General features: G+C 35.5%; 1 protein-coding gene across 1 annotated transcript; it reads left to right on the top strand.

Moving 5' to 3' along the window:
• The first annotated feature begins 4,137 nt into the window (after nucleotides 1-4,137).
• On the top strand, nucleotides 4,138-9,276 carry LOC143562960 (CEN-like protein 2). Its single transcript, XM_077050618.1, has 4 exons — nucleotides 4,138-4,436; nucleotides 4,743-4,804; nucleotides 7,462-7,502; nucleotides 9,059-9,276. Exons 1-4 carry the CDS (start codon nucleotides 4,236-4,238, stop codon nucleotides 9,274-9,276), a joined length of 522 nt encoding a protein of 173 aa, XP_076906733.1. The 5' UTR covers nucleotides 4,138-4,235.
• The last annotated feature ends 8,940 nt before the right edge of the window (nucleotides 9,277-18,216 follow it).

The following is an 18,216-nucleotide window of genomic DNA, read 5'->3' as shown; positions in this document are numbered from 1 at the left end:
TGGAAGTAGGCCAACATTTTTATTGGAAAATCGGGGTTTCCAAGTCCACGGCCAAGTACTTATTACTTCTTGGGTTGTAATTGCTATCTTATTAGGTTCAGCCACTTTAGCCGTTCGGAACCCACAAACCATTCCGACCGGCGGTCAGAATTTCTTCGAATATGTCATTGAATTTATTCGAGATGTGAGTAAAACTCAAATTGGAGAAAATAGATGTTTTGTATCCGCGATATGAGTGTTTTATATCCGCGTTTCTGATTATTCCCATATTAAGAGAATGGACAAATTCCCTTAATTATTTGTTCTTTTATTTTTCCTCTTATTGGATGTTTCTATATATATATATATATATAGGGGATGGATCTTGCGAGAAATGATATTACAGCGTGAAGTGCGAGAAGTGAAGGTATAACTCCATTAATCCTTAACTTCACTCCCTTTCATATGATATTATATACATATATATTGGTTGATTGTATTTATGTCTTAATTACACATTCAAACCTACCTACAAACATATAAATGTACCGAGCCACATTCAAACCTATGTACCTACACTCATACAAACATACGTACCTACACACATACATATGCACCTACACATAAGAAAGTGAGTGAATTAGGGATTAATGGGGTTACACCTTCACTTCTCGCGATAAAAAAACTTTTGAAATGATCTAATACATACATACATATATATATATATATATATATATATATATATATATATATATTGCAGTTAGCCTTCTGGTTCAATGGCATGGGGTAATGGTTAACGTTTGAAATCTTTGAGGTCTCAGGTTCAAAATCTGACTCAATAGGGTTTTCCCACAGCGGTATAGGTTTCCTCATTGATGATGTTCTTGGATGAGTATGGCTTGAGTGCCAAAATAAATATGAACGATTAATATCTCGTCGCAGAAATGCTCACTCGAGTATGGGGGGGTTTCCAAATGCTGTTTAAAAAAGGAAATTATGTTTTTTTGAAAGGCAACTGTTGTAGTGGCATCAACGCCTCTTCCAAATGGTTATAACACTTGTCATCCTTATTACCTGAGTTCGAATCCCCATTATAATGATGTTGTCCATATTTCAGAGCGTACACATGAACCGATAATTGAACATGTGACCCCATGAAAAGTAACCCTAAGAAAAATCTTTTGACCAGCTATCAAAGTGATGAAGATGGTTCAAGCGACTGAATCGGACAACTTATGCATCTGTGTCTAGTGCTTTCAGATTATGAGAAGAGTGATATCAATATTTTAGCTACTAGATTAGTGAAAATGCCACCAAAGCTAAATGTGTTGTAAACTAAACTATGTTTTGGAAGATGGAAGTCAATGAACTCTTTTGCTCGGATGACATGACCTCACACCACCACAAACTCTCTTTTTCCATTCTCAAATTCCCTTTTAGTTTTTCTAATAAAATTTAATATTTATAATTATGGTGATGGTGGAATAGCTTTATGCTCCACCTTTTTGTATAATATAAACTTTTATTAATTTATTTCTATTTATAGTAAATGGTCTATTGAGAATCGTCTATTTTGGAAGGTTCGAGCAATACCATTGTGTATGCTTATTACGTTTTTATTTATTTGTATATTCATATTTTTAACTTTTCCATATTTGCAAAAGTTCTTAATGCTTTATGTGGTAGTTTGATTGAGAATGCCCTAAAATAGTAGTACATTATACCTTATATGGTCTATTTTAGGCTTTTTAGCCTAATTCATAAAGGTCAAATCATTAATTTTGAGCTATTTTTTTTATCAACAATATAGGTTTTTTTTTGACAAATACATATAATATTCCTAGAATATTATATGTATGTATGTATGTATGTATGTATGTATGTATGTATGTATGTATGGGGTTCTAGACAACGTAGCTAAATGCGAAAAAAAAATGAAAAACAATTCGAGTATACACCATTTACCATAGTAAGTCACGGGGATGTAAGTATGTTACTATATGGGCGTAAGCAACGGGTGTAACATAGTTAAAATAGGGTTAAAATTCACAAGTTAAAAATCAAATCAACTTGTTAATCTACAACCAACTCAAAAAGCAGATTTCTTATTAAATATAACCATATCAACCTCATTATCTTATGTCGGATTTAGTTATTACTATGGTAGAAAACTAGATGGGGTGAATAGTTTTTCTTAGGTTTTGATCCCATTTTAATGAGCTAATGACTTTGTAAAACTCACAAATTTTAAAATCAAACAAAGTAAATAAAGAGTTAAGGGTAAGAGATGACACAACCAGATTAATAGAGGTTCAAGCGTATGTTAACTAATCCATCCTGCATCCTCTCCTTGGTCCGTTGATCAAGAGTTTTCTTCACTAGTCGTCTTCTAAAATATTAGAAATTAGCAATACAAAATCGTCTCACTTTAAAAGAAAGTAATCACATTCTTTACTAAATACACCAAATACCTAGCTTTACAAATATTATAATCTCACTATAGAGGTTTAGTATGTTATTTTTGTCTATTAAAAACTGCCTAGAGAAGTTAAAAAATTGGTTGGAGAAAAGACGAACTTTGGCGAGAGAAGTTAAAAATTGACTGGAGAAAAGGCGTCGGTAATCTATCGAATATCGGTAAATCTACGCTTTGGTCGTAGAAATGTCATTCGGTAACTAGTTAAGGTGTCCGTCAGTAAATTCAAGGGAATTAAATATCCATCACTGTTTTGTTGGAAAGAAAATCACCCACTATTAATACCAATAGAGGTTCGACGACAAGTACTCGTCGATTATGATTTTCACCGACGGTGTTCCAGCGTATCCTTCCGTGGTTAACAACCTTTTTTCTTGTAGTGAGTTCCATAATTTCATTATTAATTTTTTTAAATAAATGCCATAGATGAAGAATTCAATTATTATTATCACAGAATCATATTCTATGTCTATATGGCTTAATTTCCTAATGATCTAATCAACAGTGCAGAGCTCTTAGTTTCGCCGAAAAGTTCTATTTCGAGTTGCATAATTTAATCATCCATTTTCAAGGAATTATTCAATAACTAACTAATATTATTGTTCTATTTGTAATTTGCTATTTCCTAAATATCAAACCACTCCATTTGGGCTCATTCATTTAGCAAAAAAAAAAAAAAAAAAAAAAAGAAGGCTAAACTACATGATTTAATTGTTGGAAAATTGTTAAAATGAGTTTTTAACAAAATAAAAAAAATGATTTTATTTCTAACTTTGGACGTAAAACAATTGTATCCCTATATGCGGGTATATAGATAATTATATTTGGGTTTGTATTTTACGTTCTGAGAGCTTCACAACGTACGAAACCCTGTTTAAAACAGAACTAAGATGAATCGTATAAGGATGCTCGAAGTTGAGTGATTGAAATGAATATTGTTAAACTTGAGTGACTCCAATAGAAATTTGTTACATCTTTGGAACTAATGCTAAGAAATTATTTTTGTCATACATCAAAATATCAAATAGATGTTTAGACTATTTTTTTACTCGTAAACTCATGTTTATGAATTACATGGATGTTTTGGTTATGATTCTTAAGTATTTTCATGAATCATTATGAAGATTTTGACTTTGGCTCTTAATTTTTATATATGTTAACATTAACATATCATGAATCAAAATATCGAATGAAGGTTTTAACCATTTTATTTGACTCATAAAATTGTCATCGTTATGTTTAAATAAAATAACTAATAAATAGTTTGCTATGATTAAAAAAAAAGGTAAATTGAATTAAAATAATATCACATTTTATCCATTGACAAATAATAATCTCACCTGAGTTATTTCTCTCAAGTAGTTCTATCTTTTTCTTTATAATCTTTTCTGGTTTATGATCCCCTATTAAAAATAGGTAACGACGTTGGTATAATCTGACGTGATTATGCAATAATAAAGTGCAAAACACTGAACGCAAAATCGAATAAAACAATAATTACTAAAAACTCATTGTGGGGAGAAAAACTTCGACTTGTTTCCCAATTGCTATATATTTATATTTATATTTATAATAACGGAATTATAATATTTATATACACTAATTACAAAAGCCTGCGCACAAATTCTCCCACGTTTTAATGTTTATTTTGCTTTCTTTTTCTTGTCCTTTTTTTTGTCGAATCTTAAACCTCTCTATATATATACTTTGTACATTACCCTTAGCCTCAAACTATAATAGTCTGTGGTGAACCAAGTCTTTTGTGAGGTACTAGAAATAAATGGCAAAAATGTCAGATCCTCTTGTGATTGGCAGGGTGGTGGGAGATGTAGTAGATAACTTCACTCAATGTGTGGATATGTCTGTCACGTACAACTCATCGAAGCAAGTTTACAACGGCCACGAGCTGTTTCCTTCATCGGTCGCTTCTAAACCAAAGGTTGATGTTCGTGGCGGTGATTTGAGATCCTTCTTTACTCTGGTACACTATACCTTCAGTTCTACTTTGTATTTTGTTGTTCGAAAAAAGCTAGCGGCACAACTTGTTGCCTATTTGTCTATTATTTCGATGTAAACAGTACTTTTTAATGCAAAGAATTTGTTTTATTTTCTATGTACACTACCTTCTACTTTGTTTATTTCAAACCGCAAACTATTAGTTTTGCCGTTCAAAAAGGGCTAGTGGCACAGCTTCTACGCTGCCTGTATGTTTACTATTTCGATGTAAACGCTTTGATTTATTAGTGATTTTCTAGGTTTTAATGTTGTTTTTCTGTTAGAATTTCAGATTATGACAGACCCAGATGTTCCTGGTCCAAGTGATCCGTATCTCAGGGAGCACTTGCACTGGTACAGTTATATATGAACTCAGTAACCAAGCTCTTAATCTTGTGTGTGTGTGTGCGCGTTTGGTTTCTAGAACTATATTATCTACATAACATAAGTTTTTATTGTTTTGGGTGAGGGTATGGACCTATAGAGTATACACCATCTTCTTAGCTGTAAAGTTAACTAGTCATGTCCTCAAACCCTAATTAATACATAAACATCTATATCTAACGAATTACACGTGTATGCCATATGATATTAACATATATAATAACATTGCGAAGGGCTTTAATAAGGTTATTTACAACTTGGTGTGTTAAATCTTGCATTTTGAGTCATGCTAACTAGTTTTTTTTAACAGCACTTGGAATTACCCTTAATAGCTAAATGAGCTTTACAGAGACGAAAGGTCAACTGTGACCATGCTAGTTGATTCTATATCTTTGTCATATTAAGGCGTTATATAGTTTTTAAAACTTGACAGATAACAAATCCTAATTTAAGTTGGATGTTAGTAGTTCCTTTGTATATACGTGTGAACCCTCGGGTGGGCAAAAGTAAAATTGCACTAATTTTGACGTTCTTTTACTAATCTCATGAAAATAACGTTAAAAGTGGCGGGAGGTTAATCAGGCATCATGTGGTGGCGTTGATAGCCGAAAAACAAGGGCACATGCACCAATCAGCCGATGTCCCGATGATTGAGTGCTATGTGCCTTATGTCCAAAGCTTGATGCAAAACTACTATCGAGCCGGGGGTCTCACCGGAAGCAGCCTCTCTATCCCTATGGGATAGAGGTAAGGCTGTCTACATCTTACCCTCCTCAGACCCTACCATAGCATTGCTATTGGTGGGATATACTGAGTACGATGATGATGATGATGATGTTAGTAGTTCCTTTGCTTTTGGGAAAAAAAATGCAACACTTCTTTTTAGTTTGTCTTTTAAAAAAACATAATAACTTTTAGGTTAATGAATAAATCTTTTTTACCTATTAATGATCATTACTTGAAAACCTTGTTTCTAAAAATAAAAAGGGCAAACATAATCTTTAATCTCTATAATCCTATTATAAATCTATGCACACTCATGTTCAAAATGAGCCTCAAATTATACCCTCAACTTTAAAGGGACTTGACATCATCATGTACACACCTGGATATCACTAGATTGCAAGCTCTTTGGTTTATTGAAAACCTTCTATCTTATGTTTTGGCGCTTAAATATTTATTTTAGTTTTTTTTATGGTTATTTTGAACATTCAACCAGCGAAGTATAATTATACACATACACTATAATTGTATAACAGTTCAAATTATACTATTTAACTTCACTAATATTAATAGGTGCAAGAAACCTTTTACTAGCTTCTGGTATACTGTCAATGAAGTTGTTCTTTTGCTTCATTATTGACAAACGAAAGCAAGTACACTATATAAATATATTGAGTATATTTGTATCGATATAATATTCTTGATCTCTTGCCCAAAAGATTCCACGTAACCAAGGGCCGGGGGGGGGGGGGGGGGCTAGCTAGAAGTAAACTTGTACACTATTCTCACACCAAAAAGACACCCATGTTTAGGATTTCATATTCATGATTCTCTCTTTTTTACTTCATCTTAATCAAGGGTACTATCTTTATTAGAAAAAAAAATAAAAATAAAGATCTAGATGATCATCAAGTTGACAACACCATGATATTACTACATTGATTAAGTGAAAGACTTGTTTCTTAAGATAAGAACATCCACAACAATAAACCTATATAAACCGACTCATCATATTCCAATTTTTTCTTAAAACCTTCATTTTTATTTTCACAACAACAAACCTCCACAAACTACATTGAACTTAATGAATTATATATAAAAATATATATATATATATATAAGAGAGAGAGAGAGAGAGAGAGAGAGAGAGAGAGAGAGAGGGAAAATGGTAAAAATGACATAAAATTTAAAGTTAGAAAAGTACGTGAGTCTATCTATAAAACTATGTAGCCTAAATCCTAATCCAATAAAACTATTTTGTATTTTAAAATCTACTAATCTCAATCAATAGATCTTAGATCTAAGGACTTCTACTCCACAACGGGTGGAGTTTGGTGTTTGGTTTGTGTGCAAAATTCCACATCAGCCAGACCTCGGCTTTGATGTCCGTTGCAGGTGCTCTAAGTAGTATCACCTAATTCCTTTGAAACAACTCAATTTTTTCTTATCAAGATGTAAGTACAATATTTTCTATTGATCAAACCGCGCAATAGATGTATTAATCTAATTTCGTTCTTCCAAAACATGAATACCAATTAAGGAATTAAATAAAAAGAAAAGAATCTATGTATGCATGTCACATCTTCCCTTGATAAAATAGTTTTGGATTCTGGAGAGATCTTGTCTACAATCCATGATGATCATGTGATAATGGTATAACAGTAGAAAACATACAAGAAGAATTGAAATAGATGGATATATTCTAAGTGACTGTGGAATATTGACCAGAGACCAGAGAATGTGAAACCTGAACACAATAACAATCTGAACAAACAAAGTTAAAAAAGCAAGAGTGTTGTTTAAAGGGGGTCTACTAGAAAAGCAATATGTCAGGTTCATCTTGTTTACCTGTTTTAACATTGGACCGACCAATAATGTTTTGACAACGTTTTTTACGTTCACAGGATTGTCACAGATATTCCAGGCACCACTGACTCTTCATTTGGTACCTTCTTCATACATTATTCTATTAACTTCTTTTTATTTCACTTTAGATCAAACATGCATGATTTTTAAGCTATGGGTTAAATTAACAACTGGCATGCTAGTCTTATCCAAAACCCTAACCCTACAATCTTTATTTTTGCACATATATAAATGATAAAACAATATGATATCTTGTTGTGTGTTTTATTATGTTTAGGATTAATAAGTTAGCTACAATTTGATGGTCCAAGGAAAATATAAGTTTTCGGGACGCCCAAAATTCTTAACCCTAAAAGCGAGTTTTAGCTTATGTACGTTCTTATAAAACACGACCATTATGGATTATTTGTAATATGTTGGGTGTACTTCATCGGTTTCATTCGGTTTCTTGGCAACACCATCTCAAGTGATTCGACAAAACTAAAAAAAAAGGTTAAGGGACAAGTGAATTTAACCTAATGTGAAACAAGTGAATTTGTGTGGAAATTAAGATGTATGCATCAGGTAGTTTGAAACATCACCTCTACCAATTTGGAAATCTGTTGGGTGCTTCGGTAAAAATGATGTGTCGTCATTTAATTGAATCTGGTTCTTTGGGTGATTCTTAATGTGCCACTAGTACCCAAAATGGTTAAAAAAAGCATATAATATTCATAGATGCATATTTAGAATAAAACTGTAGTTGATGAAATGAATAGAAAAACAATCTTTCAAAAGGTGAATAGCTTCACAACTTGGTCCTAGTCTAGCATTCTAGCTTAACTCAAACCCTAAGGTTGGACTTTCTTTCTTTCACGTGTCATATAATTAAGCTTTATTGTTTTGTATATTAATGTACATCAAGTCTGCATACACATTCTTTTAGTCATCTTAACTGCATGTAACAAAATAATAATTTATCTTATTGACATGAAATATTGGTCCGAGACATTGCAAGGTTAGTAACAATAGGGTTTGTGAAAACTCACCACAAGAGAAAGAAACAAAAAAACAGCTATGTAAAATACTCTGGAGAGGAGGCGGCTTTCGCCGGCTGTTGCTAGCCTAGAAGAAAAGGAGAGCGGAGAGAGAAGATATCCGTATTAAAGGAAACCTAATCAAATACCATCTTTTAGGAAAAAAAAATCATAACAAAATAAAACTTTAATGATAATTTTAATTCTTTCAAGTTTCTCTCTAATAATAACATGGTGTCTAGCTAATGTTTACCACTTCACTAAAGCAAAGAGCAGTGTTCTAGCAGTGTTGTGGTAATTTTCTCTAGGGGACACAAAATGTTACGCGTAAGCTAGGGGTTTTATCATTGTGAGTATTTGGGTGGCGGGTTTTCTTTGGAATTGGTGGCGGGCATGGTCACCTGCGATGGTGGACGTGGGTGGTCTTTTGCCAATGAGTGTACCCAGGTGATTGGGCGTTGTTGATCGTTCAAAAAAATGGTTTATCACTTCAAAGTTCACAATACTTATAAAGATAACAGTATATAACTAAAAGTCGTTAGAATGTTACAATGATAGCAAGCAGAAAATGATTTATTTATGAAATACATAATCTTTTACCATTAAAGTTGTCAAACAGGAAAAGAGGTAGTAAGCTATGAAATACCAAGGCCAAACATAGGCATTCACAGGTTTGTGTTTCTGCTTTTCAAGCAAAGGGGAAGGCAGACTGTTAATTGTCCACCTTCAAGGCATGGTTTCAACACTCGCAATTTTGCTCATGAAAATAAATTAGGACCGCCTGTTGCCGGTGTCTTCTTTAACTGCCAAAGGGAAACTGCGGCAAGAAGACGCTGATCTGATCGTTACTTGATTTTACCGCTTTAACTATAAAATGAGGGTTATGTATGAATTATAATCAAACATGGACTGGTTGTTATTATTAATGTATGATTGCTGCTGGTATATGTATTGTAAAAGTTGGGTGTTTAGAATAAAGAAGTGGGGTGTAATGTTAACTTACCTCTATTATATCACAAAATTGGTAGCCCCCCCCGCCCCCCGTTTTAATTTCTTCTTAATTGTGTTCATTGTTGAAGTTACAAAGTTTAAAGAGCGTAGTGTAATTATTAGAAACATTGTTTAGTATCTACGTATAGTCCAGATAGTATTAAATCAAACTTAATTGGTAACTATCAGATTCATGTGTTTAATATGAATCGGTGTGATGAACCGATACAAGCCTATAAAAGAGCCTGCTCAATGGGTATAAAAGGCGATCAACTTCAGGAACACATAAAAGTAGAGATTGTAGGGCGTAGGGCCAAATATATAGACTTGTGTAATGGTTAGTTTAATGTATATGCTGTTTTCATTTCTTGTACGTACGAACTTTTATTATAATTAGGTCCAGTGGCGGATCCAGGAATATTTTTCAATAGGTTCACATGTTCGGGTCGGTTCGACGGTTCGGGTTGATTAAGGTTTATCACATAATATAAACCGTTTGTGATTGCTTCAAATGATCAATTGATGATACGGCCATCAAACCGTGATCATCAAATGAGGAGGAAATTCAACTGAAGCCTAGTAGGTTTTGGATGATAAATGACAATGGAAACAGACTCACAGTAGTTTGTTAATAATAAGTTTATTCAATTCATTTATTTAGTTTTTATTATATCGTTGAGACTTTGTAATATAAAGTTGTAAAATGTTTGTTAAGGTGGTTGAGACTTTGTAATTAATTAAACTATGAATATATATAGAGTTGTAAAATGTTTCTAATGATTATGATCGTATATTAAGGTGGTTGAGATAAAAGATTATGTATTTATATTAGAGAAAATTCCAATTTGACTCCCTGAAATATATCGTCGGGAGATGGAATAGCCCATGAAAACTAATTTGCGCATGTTGCGCACCTGTATTTCTCCGACGGGTTCTTCTAACTCCTACCGTTAGTTGACTGTTGGTATTTTAGTAATAATACCAACATACTAAGGATATTTTAGGAATCTTCTTCTATTAAATAATAATAGTAATAATAATAATAATAATAATAATAAAGAAAATAATAATAACAGATGATGATTTTCATCATCATCAACTGATGTTCATCATCATAATCATCAATAACTCAAAAAAATTAAAAACTACCATCATTGAATACAAATCAAAATCAAACAATTTAACAATCCAAAACAACTTCTTACAACTAATAAAAATAATATCAAGATTCATTATTTCATATCATCATCAAGAATTTAAGATTCATCATCATCACCATGACTGATTTCCAGAATAGGTCTCATACAGTGATTATAATCCGATGTTTTCGCCCCAAATTCTTAAGCAATCGGTGGTCAATTTCATCATCACCGGAGAAAAAACCGTCGTTTAGGGTTCCGACGCGTGTGAGCTGCAGAAACAAGCGGCGGACGGTGGCGGGAAATGGGTATTGTTAGATTCGGGTCGGGTTGGGTTCGTGACAAAAGGGTTTGGATATATTGGTCGGAATCGATGTAATGAGTGAGGTAATTAGTTAGGGTTTCGAGGTTATTACGGAGGGAGAATAATAAGAATGTGAGGATGAGAAGTGATCGGAGGTTGTGGGTGGTGGAGAAGATGACGGTGGTGGTGTGGTGGAGGGTTTGGGTGGCCGTACGAAGGTGGGGTAGTGGTGTTGGTGGATGGTGGTCAGTCATGGTGATGATGATGAGGTTATGAATCAGGAGATGATTATGAACTTGAGAAGATGATGATGAAGATATGGTAATGATGATGAGGTTATGAATCTGGAGATGATAATAAAGATGAAGATATGAAGTGATGAAGTGGTAATATATAGTTCATATTATACAACTATACCAAACATTAGATTTGCTCACATGGTAGGTTTTGTGTTTTGTTAAACTGAAGGTCGGGGGTTCGAACCTCATCATTAACACGATTTTGAAAGATAAATTTTAAAATTAATTATAAGCTAAGGGGTAAAATGGCTATTTCAACCTTTTTTGGTTAGTCAACGCCGGTCAACATGACGGAAGGGCACAGAATGACACGCCAAAATATCACAGACGTCCAAAATGCGCAAATTAGTTTTTAGGGGTTATTCCATCTCTCGACGATATATTTCAGGGAGTCAAATTGGAATTTTCTCTTTATAGTATTTAGAACATGTACATTCTTAAGTTATTATAGTATTATACAAACTGTTAGCAAGTTAAATGCACACTATAAAACTTCTTTCTATGATTGCTTTACAAGCACACAACTTAAATTTTTGAAAAAGGATGGAAAAATCGGCTGGAACAGGGACTCGAGCGTAGGTTCTCACAATAGAAAAGCAAGATGTTTACCATTAAACCAACGTTTAACTCTGTATATGGGTTCACTTGTAATTTATTTATGAGTTCACTCTCATATTTTATATAGACATTCAAATAAAATTTGAAACTCAGTGGGTTCCCGTGAACTCACACCCGCACACGTACCTGATTGGGTCTACAAGCCACCCATTTGAGCTTGATCAATGGAACTGCAAGTGCGTGGATGGCTAGCCTACAAATACGCTAGTCATGTCACTCTAGACCTCTGGCACTTTTAAGGAATTATTCTCTCCACGGTTTTGTCTCTCTCGTTCTTCACGCCTGATCCGAGATCAATGTGGTGTCATCATATTTCGCTTTTGGAATCACGGATTGATCTGTGTTATTGTTTAGATCCAGTTTTGGGGCATACAACGATTATGTTTACCACTTGAGTTATTATGTTTTAGCGACTTTCTTGAAGTTTGTTCAAACTTATTTCTCCAATAAAGTCAAAACTTTTCAAAGTGGCGGCGAAACATAATTAGCATGTGGTTAGGGACCAAAAACGTGCTAAAGTGAAATTCACTTATGCCTACATTTAAGATCGATATATACATACAAAAGTTACACATTTTGAAGGTTATAAAAAAACAAAAAATAACTCTTTAGTCAATCTTTAAAACTATAATAGCATATATAATTTTTGTCTATATAGAACCTTCCAAATCGTAGGGACGTACAGGTTCGATCTCTGTTAAAAGAACATATATAAACTTACTTTCACCTAAATTCATTTCACCTGATCACACAAACCCATCCAACCCGACAAATTTAGCAGTACGTTCGATAAAGTATAACCTCATATGTATGGTTCATGGTACTTACGTACACACCTACTTGGCATAAGTCATGATGGTCAAAGAGATAGATATAGATGTACGTAGTTTAGATATTATTATTGATGTAAGGCTTCTTAAAACGTGGACAAATAGTACTTAAAGGCAGTGTGGACATATCTTCAAAATGGTGCCACCTCAGCACTCAGGACTCGTCCTTTACGTCTTTTACATGTCCTTGCAAAGCTTCGTACAACGGAATTAAGTTATCCACTTATCCCCCACTGGCCATCAGCCACCCTATAGTGTACACGTATTTCTACTCATTTCCCCTATATAATTAGTTGAATATAATTATTTGAATTGAGATTTTTTTTTTGTTTTGAGTGGCGAATTTCATAAGACCACAAACAACTGAACAAGGCGCTATGAACCTAATAACAAAAAGAATTACAAGGGAAAATTACACCAAACATTCCAAAGCTAATTTTTAAAAGAATGATTTTTAGAAATTACACCAAACATTTCCTCACTTGTGCCATAGTGGAGGGAGACTTGGTTCTCCAGTAAAGACCCAAGTTCGATTTCACTTGTGTCACATTTGGATGGACATTGACAATGAAGGATTTGAGGTAGGTTTTGTGCAAAAGTTGTCAGTTTGAACCCCGAGCCCACCTGGGTTTTCATCTCACCGTGTGTTACGTCACAGAGTTGTGGTAGCACGACGACTATCAAATAGTAGTCGGAGTTATGGTTTCTCGGATGAACGTCCAATAAAGCCAACATGGGCCCGGTTAAAACAATATAGTCTGGTCAGAGTAGGGCATCGGAGCTCTCAAAATTCAGAAAGTGTGATAGCTTAAATACAAAAAAGACGTCGTTTAAATTCTAAAAGAATTTATAAGAATATATATATATATATATATAGTATTACACTTTTGTTGGAAAGTTATAGCAAATTAGAAAAATAAATAAAATAATATAGGTTTTGTTGGAAAGTTATAGGAACTTTGCTTCAATAACAATGTGACGGATATAATTTTAGCTAACATGTGGTTTTTCACGCAGCTTTTTATATTGTTGAAAAAATGGGTTTTCTAACAATATTTTAATAAAAGTCTAAATAACTCATTTTCTAGTAGTGACTTAAAATCATCGTCTGGTTAATGACTTATTCGGGCCTTCGGCCATCTTGAAGTCTTACACAGTTACACTGCCGCTGGATTGGGCCACTCTAAATCTTCCGCACAGCCCACCACCTGAAATAAGTAATAACCCATCTAAATATGAAATATCTAATATTATTTTGGAAATCTACTGCATGATTGAACCCAAAGCTCTATTGGATAAAGTGATTAACTTAATTAAATCGGTACTTTATTGTGTTATTAATAATAAAATGGAAATGATAGATTGTATACGTTTACTGTACTAGTAAATATAAAACACTAGCTTTTAGCCCGCGTGTTACACGGGTTATTTTTAGTTTTTTTCTTAATTATTGAAATATATATTTTTCATGTATGATGATTTTAGACATTAAAACTAAATGTTGCATGAATGTATAAAGTATGTTATGCTTATAGTTGGAATTAAAGTTTTGTTTTGTTTTATTTGCGTTCGTATAATGTTGTTAGGGTTGTCGTATAATGTTGTTAGGGTTGTTTGGTGATGGAAAACATATATGTTGTTTAATGGATCACCTCAAATGAACTCTTATGGGTCTACCAGTTATTGTGATCCAACATTTTGTTGTTTCAGATTTGAATTTTGGGCTTGACAATGCATTGAGCTTTGATTCAATTGATAGATTTAGCAAGCATTGGAACTATTCTTTAGCTATAATTCGCCCGGCGTGATAAGTCTCATTAACAAAATGGATTGTGGGACCCGAATACCTTCAAATATATAGCGGGTTAACCGGCGTATGTTTTATTACTCTTTTTACCCGTCACAATAAGCGAACCAAAACGGACCCATAACCAATGTTTTACGGGTCAAGCACTTATGTTTTATTACTCTTAAAAAAAATACGAGTCAAATAATTCTATTATTAATGGGGATGCCATCAATTACCAAGTCACTAATTGGCCGATACATGTTATATATACATGTAAGAGGTTGAACTCGGGTTCTATTTCATCTCAAGTGAGTAATACCAAAATATTACTCTTATTAGGTGCGAAGACGGTTCTATGAACATTTGGAAGTGTGTTTGCCGAACAAATCAATAGCAAGATCAAAACACAAAACGTATATGTATTAGGTTTGACCACAAAATTCAAATGTGTCATATATGAATGCAATAAGAGTTAAAAAGACAAAAGGATCCTCGACAGAATGTGGCGCACTTGAGACATTCCTTTGCAACATACGTTTAATAATCTGACTCTATTTAATTAGTATTTTTTGTTTATATTTTTTACTCGCATATTAGTTCGTCAATTCGTCATACCTCCGGCACGTATTACAGTATTACACGGGTTTTTTCGATGAATGACAATTAAATTTTTGAATAAATTAAGCTATATAAACCAAATATATTGAAACAAAACTTAGAAAACCAAATAAACTTCCAATAACCAAAAGAAATATAATAGAAAGAAAACTAAAAACTAATTAAAAGATTTTGTTTAAAAATAAATACGGTTTGAATGGGTCGAGTAGATCAAAATGATCATTATTAACAAGAACACAATTACTAACAAAAAACAAATTGCAATCCTATCCATTACCAATAAAATGTAACTTTACTTATAACGTGCCTCTTACAATAAACTTCAAGTGAATATTGGTATAGTGATTCTCCATTGACTTGTGTCTTCCAATCCAAATGAGTTCTCTCAAAACTTGAGCAATACTAACCTAAAAATAGGCTAAACAAACCGTTGAAACTGAATTAGGCTTATACTTTAATTTTAGTTCACAACTTTTGTTTTATTATTATTATTATTTTTTTTTGAAATTTTTTTATATATATTTATTAAGAAACATAGATATTACATAAACATAGCAGGTAGGCGGGCAACAAGCTGCGCCGCCACCCCTTTCTGAATTGCAAACCCTAACCTGCTAAAGACATACCCCTGCCCGTTTGGAGTCGACACATTGCTATGCACAACCCGTTGGACCCTGGTTAGGAAACGGATAGCTGTCGGTGCCAAGGAGCCAAAGGTATCAAAAGCCAGAGGGACAAAAACATGTTGGTTCTCTTCGCAGGCTTTAGCATGTTTCTCCACCTTCTTCGTTTCAGCCCTTTTCATTGCTTGTCCAGCTACAAACCCATTATCCCTCAAACCAGCTAAAGGAGATACCCCTGTGAAGTCAACACAAGCGTGTTTTCCCCCGGCCCAACCAAAGACGAGCAAATCTGCCGGTCGTAGAGTGGATCTCCCTTCCTTGGGGTCTGTAAGGAAGTTTACGGGGGCTTCCTTTTTAGCTGATATCCCAGCTCGCCTTAAGATGTCCCAAAGAACGTCCCGCACCCAATCATGTCGGTATTTGAACCCAGGCATCTCCTTGCAATGAATCGCATGCTCTCCGAATTTATCCAGGCAAGCCTTACGGCAGATCGAACATGTTTCGTCTTCTGTGTACATTGGGACCATCAAACGGTACTTAAGAATGACCCTATACTCGACCGCAGACATGCTTTGGCCCAAGCCATCAATCGGGATAACGGTCAGAAAATCTTGGGCATGAGGACCTTGTAAGCATTCAATAACCGCCTTCTGTCGGGGGAACAATCCAAAAACTTATCCCAGGCTCTGAGCGATTTTGCCAAAAAGGGCATTCGCCAAAGTTTTTTGAGGCTTTGGTGGGGCGGTGTCCTTATTAGAGAAACCGCCAATGTCAAAGTCTGGGAGAGCGCCATTTAGGCGTTCCAGAGCCTGCACGTAGTCTGAGTCCAGGTCGACAACTCCGCTATTCCTTAAGATGTGATTATGTAGCTTCCAAGACTGAGCCCTCGACGCTACAAAAGCGTAAACCCCAACATCATGAGCCGAAAGAAGGCCTAAACCCCCCAAGCGCATCAGTAAAGATGCAAGTCGCCACTGAAGATCACCAAAGAACGGGCCTCCACATACAACTATGTCTTCGATGGCTTCTCGAAGCCCCTTATCAAAACAAGATACCGCATCATCCATCATATGGGGGTGGCATGTTCGTAACCCAAAAAGCAACTTAGCAACCCCCATGCAAGACCTAAGCAGGAGGAGTTCGATCTGGGGATCCCTAAGGCAAGGTAAGAGTTTCATAAGATCAACCGCACGAGATGCTCTCCGCCTCGCCAACTCCTTAATAAAGTAGGGATCTCGATTAACAGCCCCTCCAAGGAGCTTTACCCCTCTCTCTGGTCTACCAATCCCACTTGGGAAAAGCCCATCTTTAACTTTCACTCCATTACACGCTGGCCAAAAAACCTCGGTTTTCTTAATATTAAGTTGAAGCCCCAATGATGGCCCTTCCAAGCTGATAATGTCTAGGGCTTTAGCGACTTCGTTGGCACCACCAATAATAGTCCCATCATTCAAGTAACAAGCATGAAATGGGAGGTTACATTCATTTTGTACCCGGAGAACAAGAGGGTGTAATGCTAAGGCAAAGAGGAGGGGCCCAAGGGGGTCTTCCTGCTGAACCCCAGTAGTAGCCCCTATACAGTCATAACCAACGTTCAACCTAGCCGGCTGGGCATAAAGGAACTGGACCCATAGATAGATAGGCGGGCAATGATGATGAACCTCCGGAGAAGGGCTGTGCGGTCGACCATATTGAAGGCGTTGGAGAAGTCCACGGTAAGCATAGCTAAAGAACCGTCCGCGTGAAAGGAGTTAAGAAACCGGTTCGCGCTATGAAGCACCGCCTCTGCCCCATTAGGGGTCCCTACCCCAAACTGAAAGTCCCCTAAATACTGAGTCATTTCCTTCCCAACCATCTTCATAACCACTTTAGAAACCAACCTATGCCAGATAGCCCCCACAGCAATGGGTTGAATTCCATTATCCGGCTTTAATAAAGGGGTAAGGGGGGCCGAAGCAATAAACTCAACGAGCACCTTGGGGCACAGACCCCCTAGCCATAAGTTGAAGACTTCAGTGATGGCTGAGAGCAGAACCATGGAAGTCACTGATCCCTCACCACTAAGAGCGTCCAACAAGTGTTGCGCCCGCATCCCGTCTCTCCCGCACGAGGTCCCTTTAGGAAATGATCGGATACATCTAAGCACACAATCCCCATCCACAGAGAGAGTAGGCAGGGCGACATAGCTATAAGGCAAGGACGTAGGTAGCACCACTGGGTGTTTATCAATGAGGGCTTTCATGGTTGAATCTCCGAGAGGGGCAACCCCACTTGAGCATAATACCTTGACTGCAGATGTGAAATGACCATCCCTGACTTTCCTGAGACATTGTTTAATATTGAGGCTGTTTTAAAAACCTTCCTCCCCTCCCACCTCTCTTTTAGAAAAAGTGCTTCCCCCACTGTATCAAAGAGAGAAAGAACCAAGTCAGCAAAACCAGATCCATCTTTCCACACCGCAAGTGCTTGCCGAATGCTACTACATTGCAAAGACTTTTGATTCCCTGACCTGCGTTCCTGCCTAGTGGAAGGTTTCACCACCCTTAAAGTACAACGCGACAACAATA

This window comes from Bidens hawaiensis, unplaced genomic scaffold (genome assembly GCF_021521415.1).
Source record: "Bidens hawaiensis isolate Kalapana, Puna unplaced genomic scaffold, B.hawaiensis_p1.1 tig00021185_1, whole genome shotgun sequence".
Classification (NCBI taxonomy): domain Eukaryota; kingdom Viridiplantae; phylum Streptophyta; class Magnoliopsida; order Asterales; family Asteraceae; genus Bidens; species Bidens hawaiensis.
The sequence above is the reverse complement of the archived record's forward strand: the minus strand, read 5'-3'. Positions and strand labels throughout refer to the sequence as shown.

Excerpts from the sequence above, each read along its gene's own strand:
- LOC143562960 (XM_077050618.1), top strand. The coding sequence starts at position 4,236 with ATGGCAAAAATGTCAGATCCTCTTGTGATTGGCAGGGTGGTGGGAGAT. Across the intron at positions 4,437-4,742 it reads TGAGATCCTTCTTTACTCTG|ATTATGACAGACCCAGATGT; the intron begins GTACACTATACC and ends TTAGAATTTCAG. Across the intron at positions 4,805-7,461 it reads CTCAGGGAGCACTTGCACTG|GATTGTCACAGATATTCCAG; the intron begins GTACAGTTATAT and ends TTACGTTCACAG.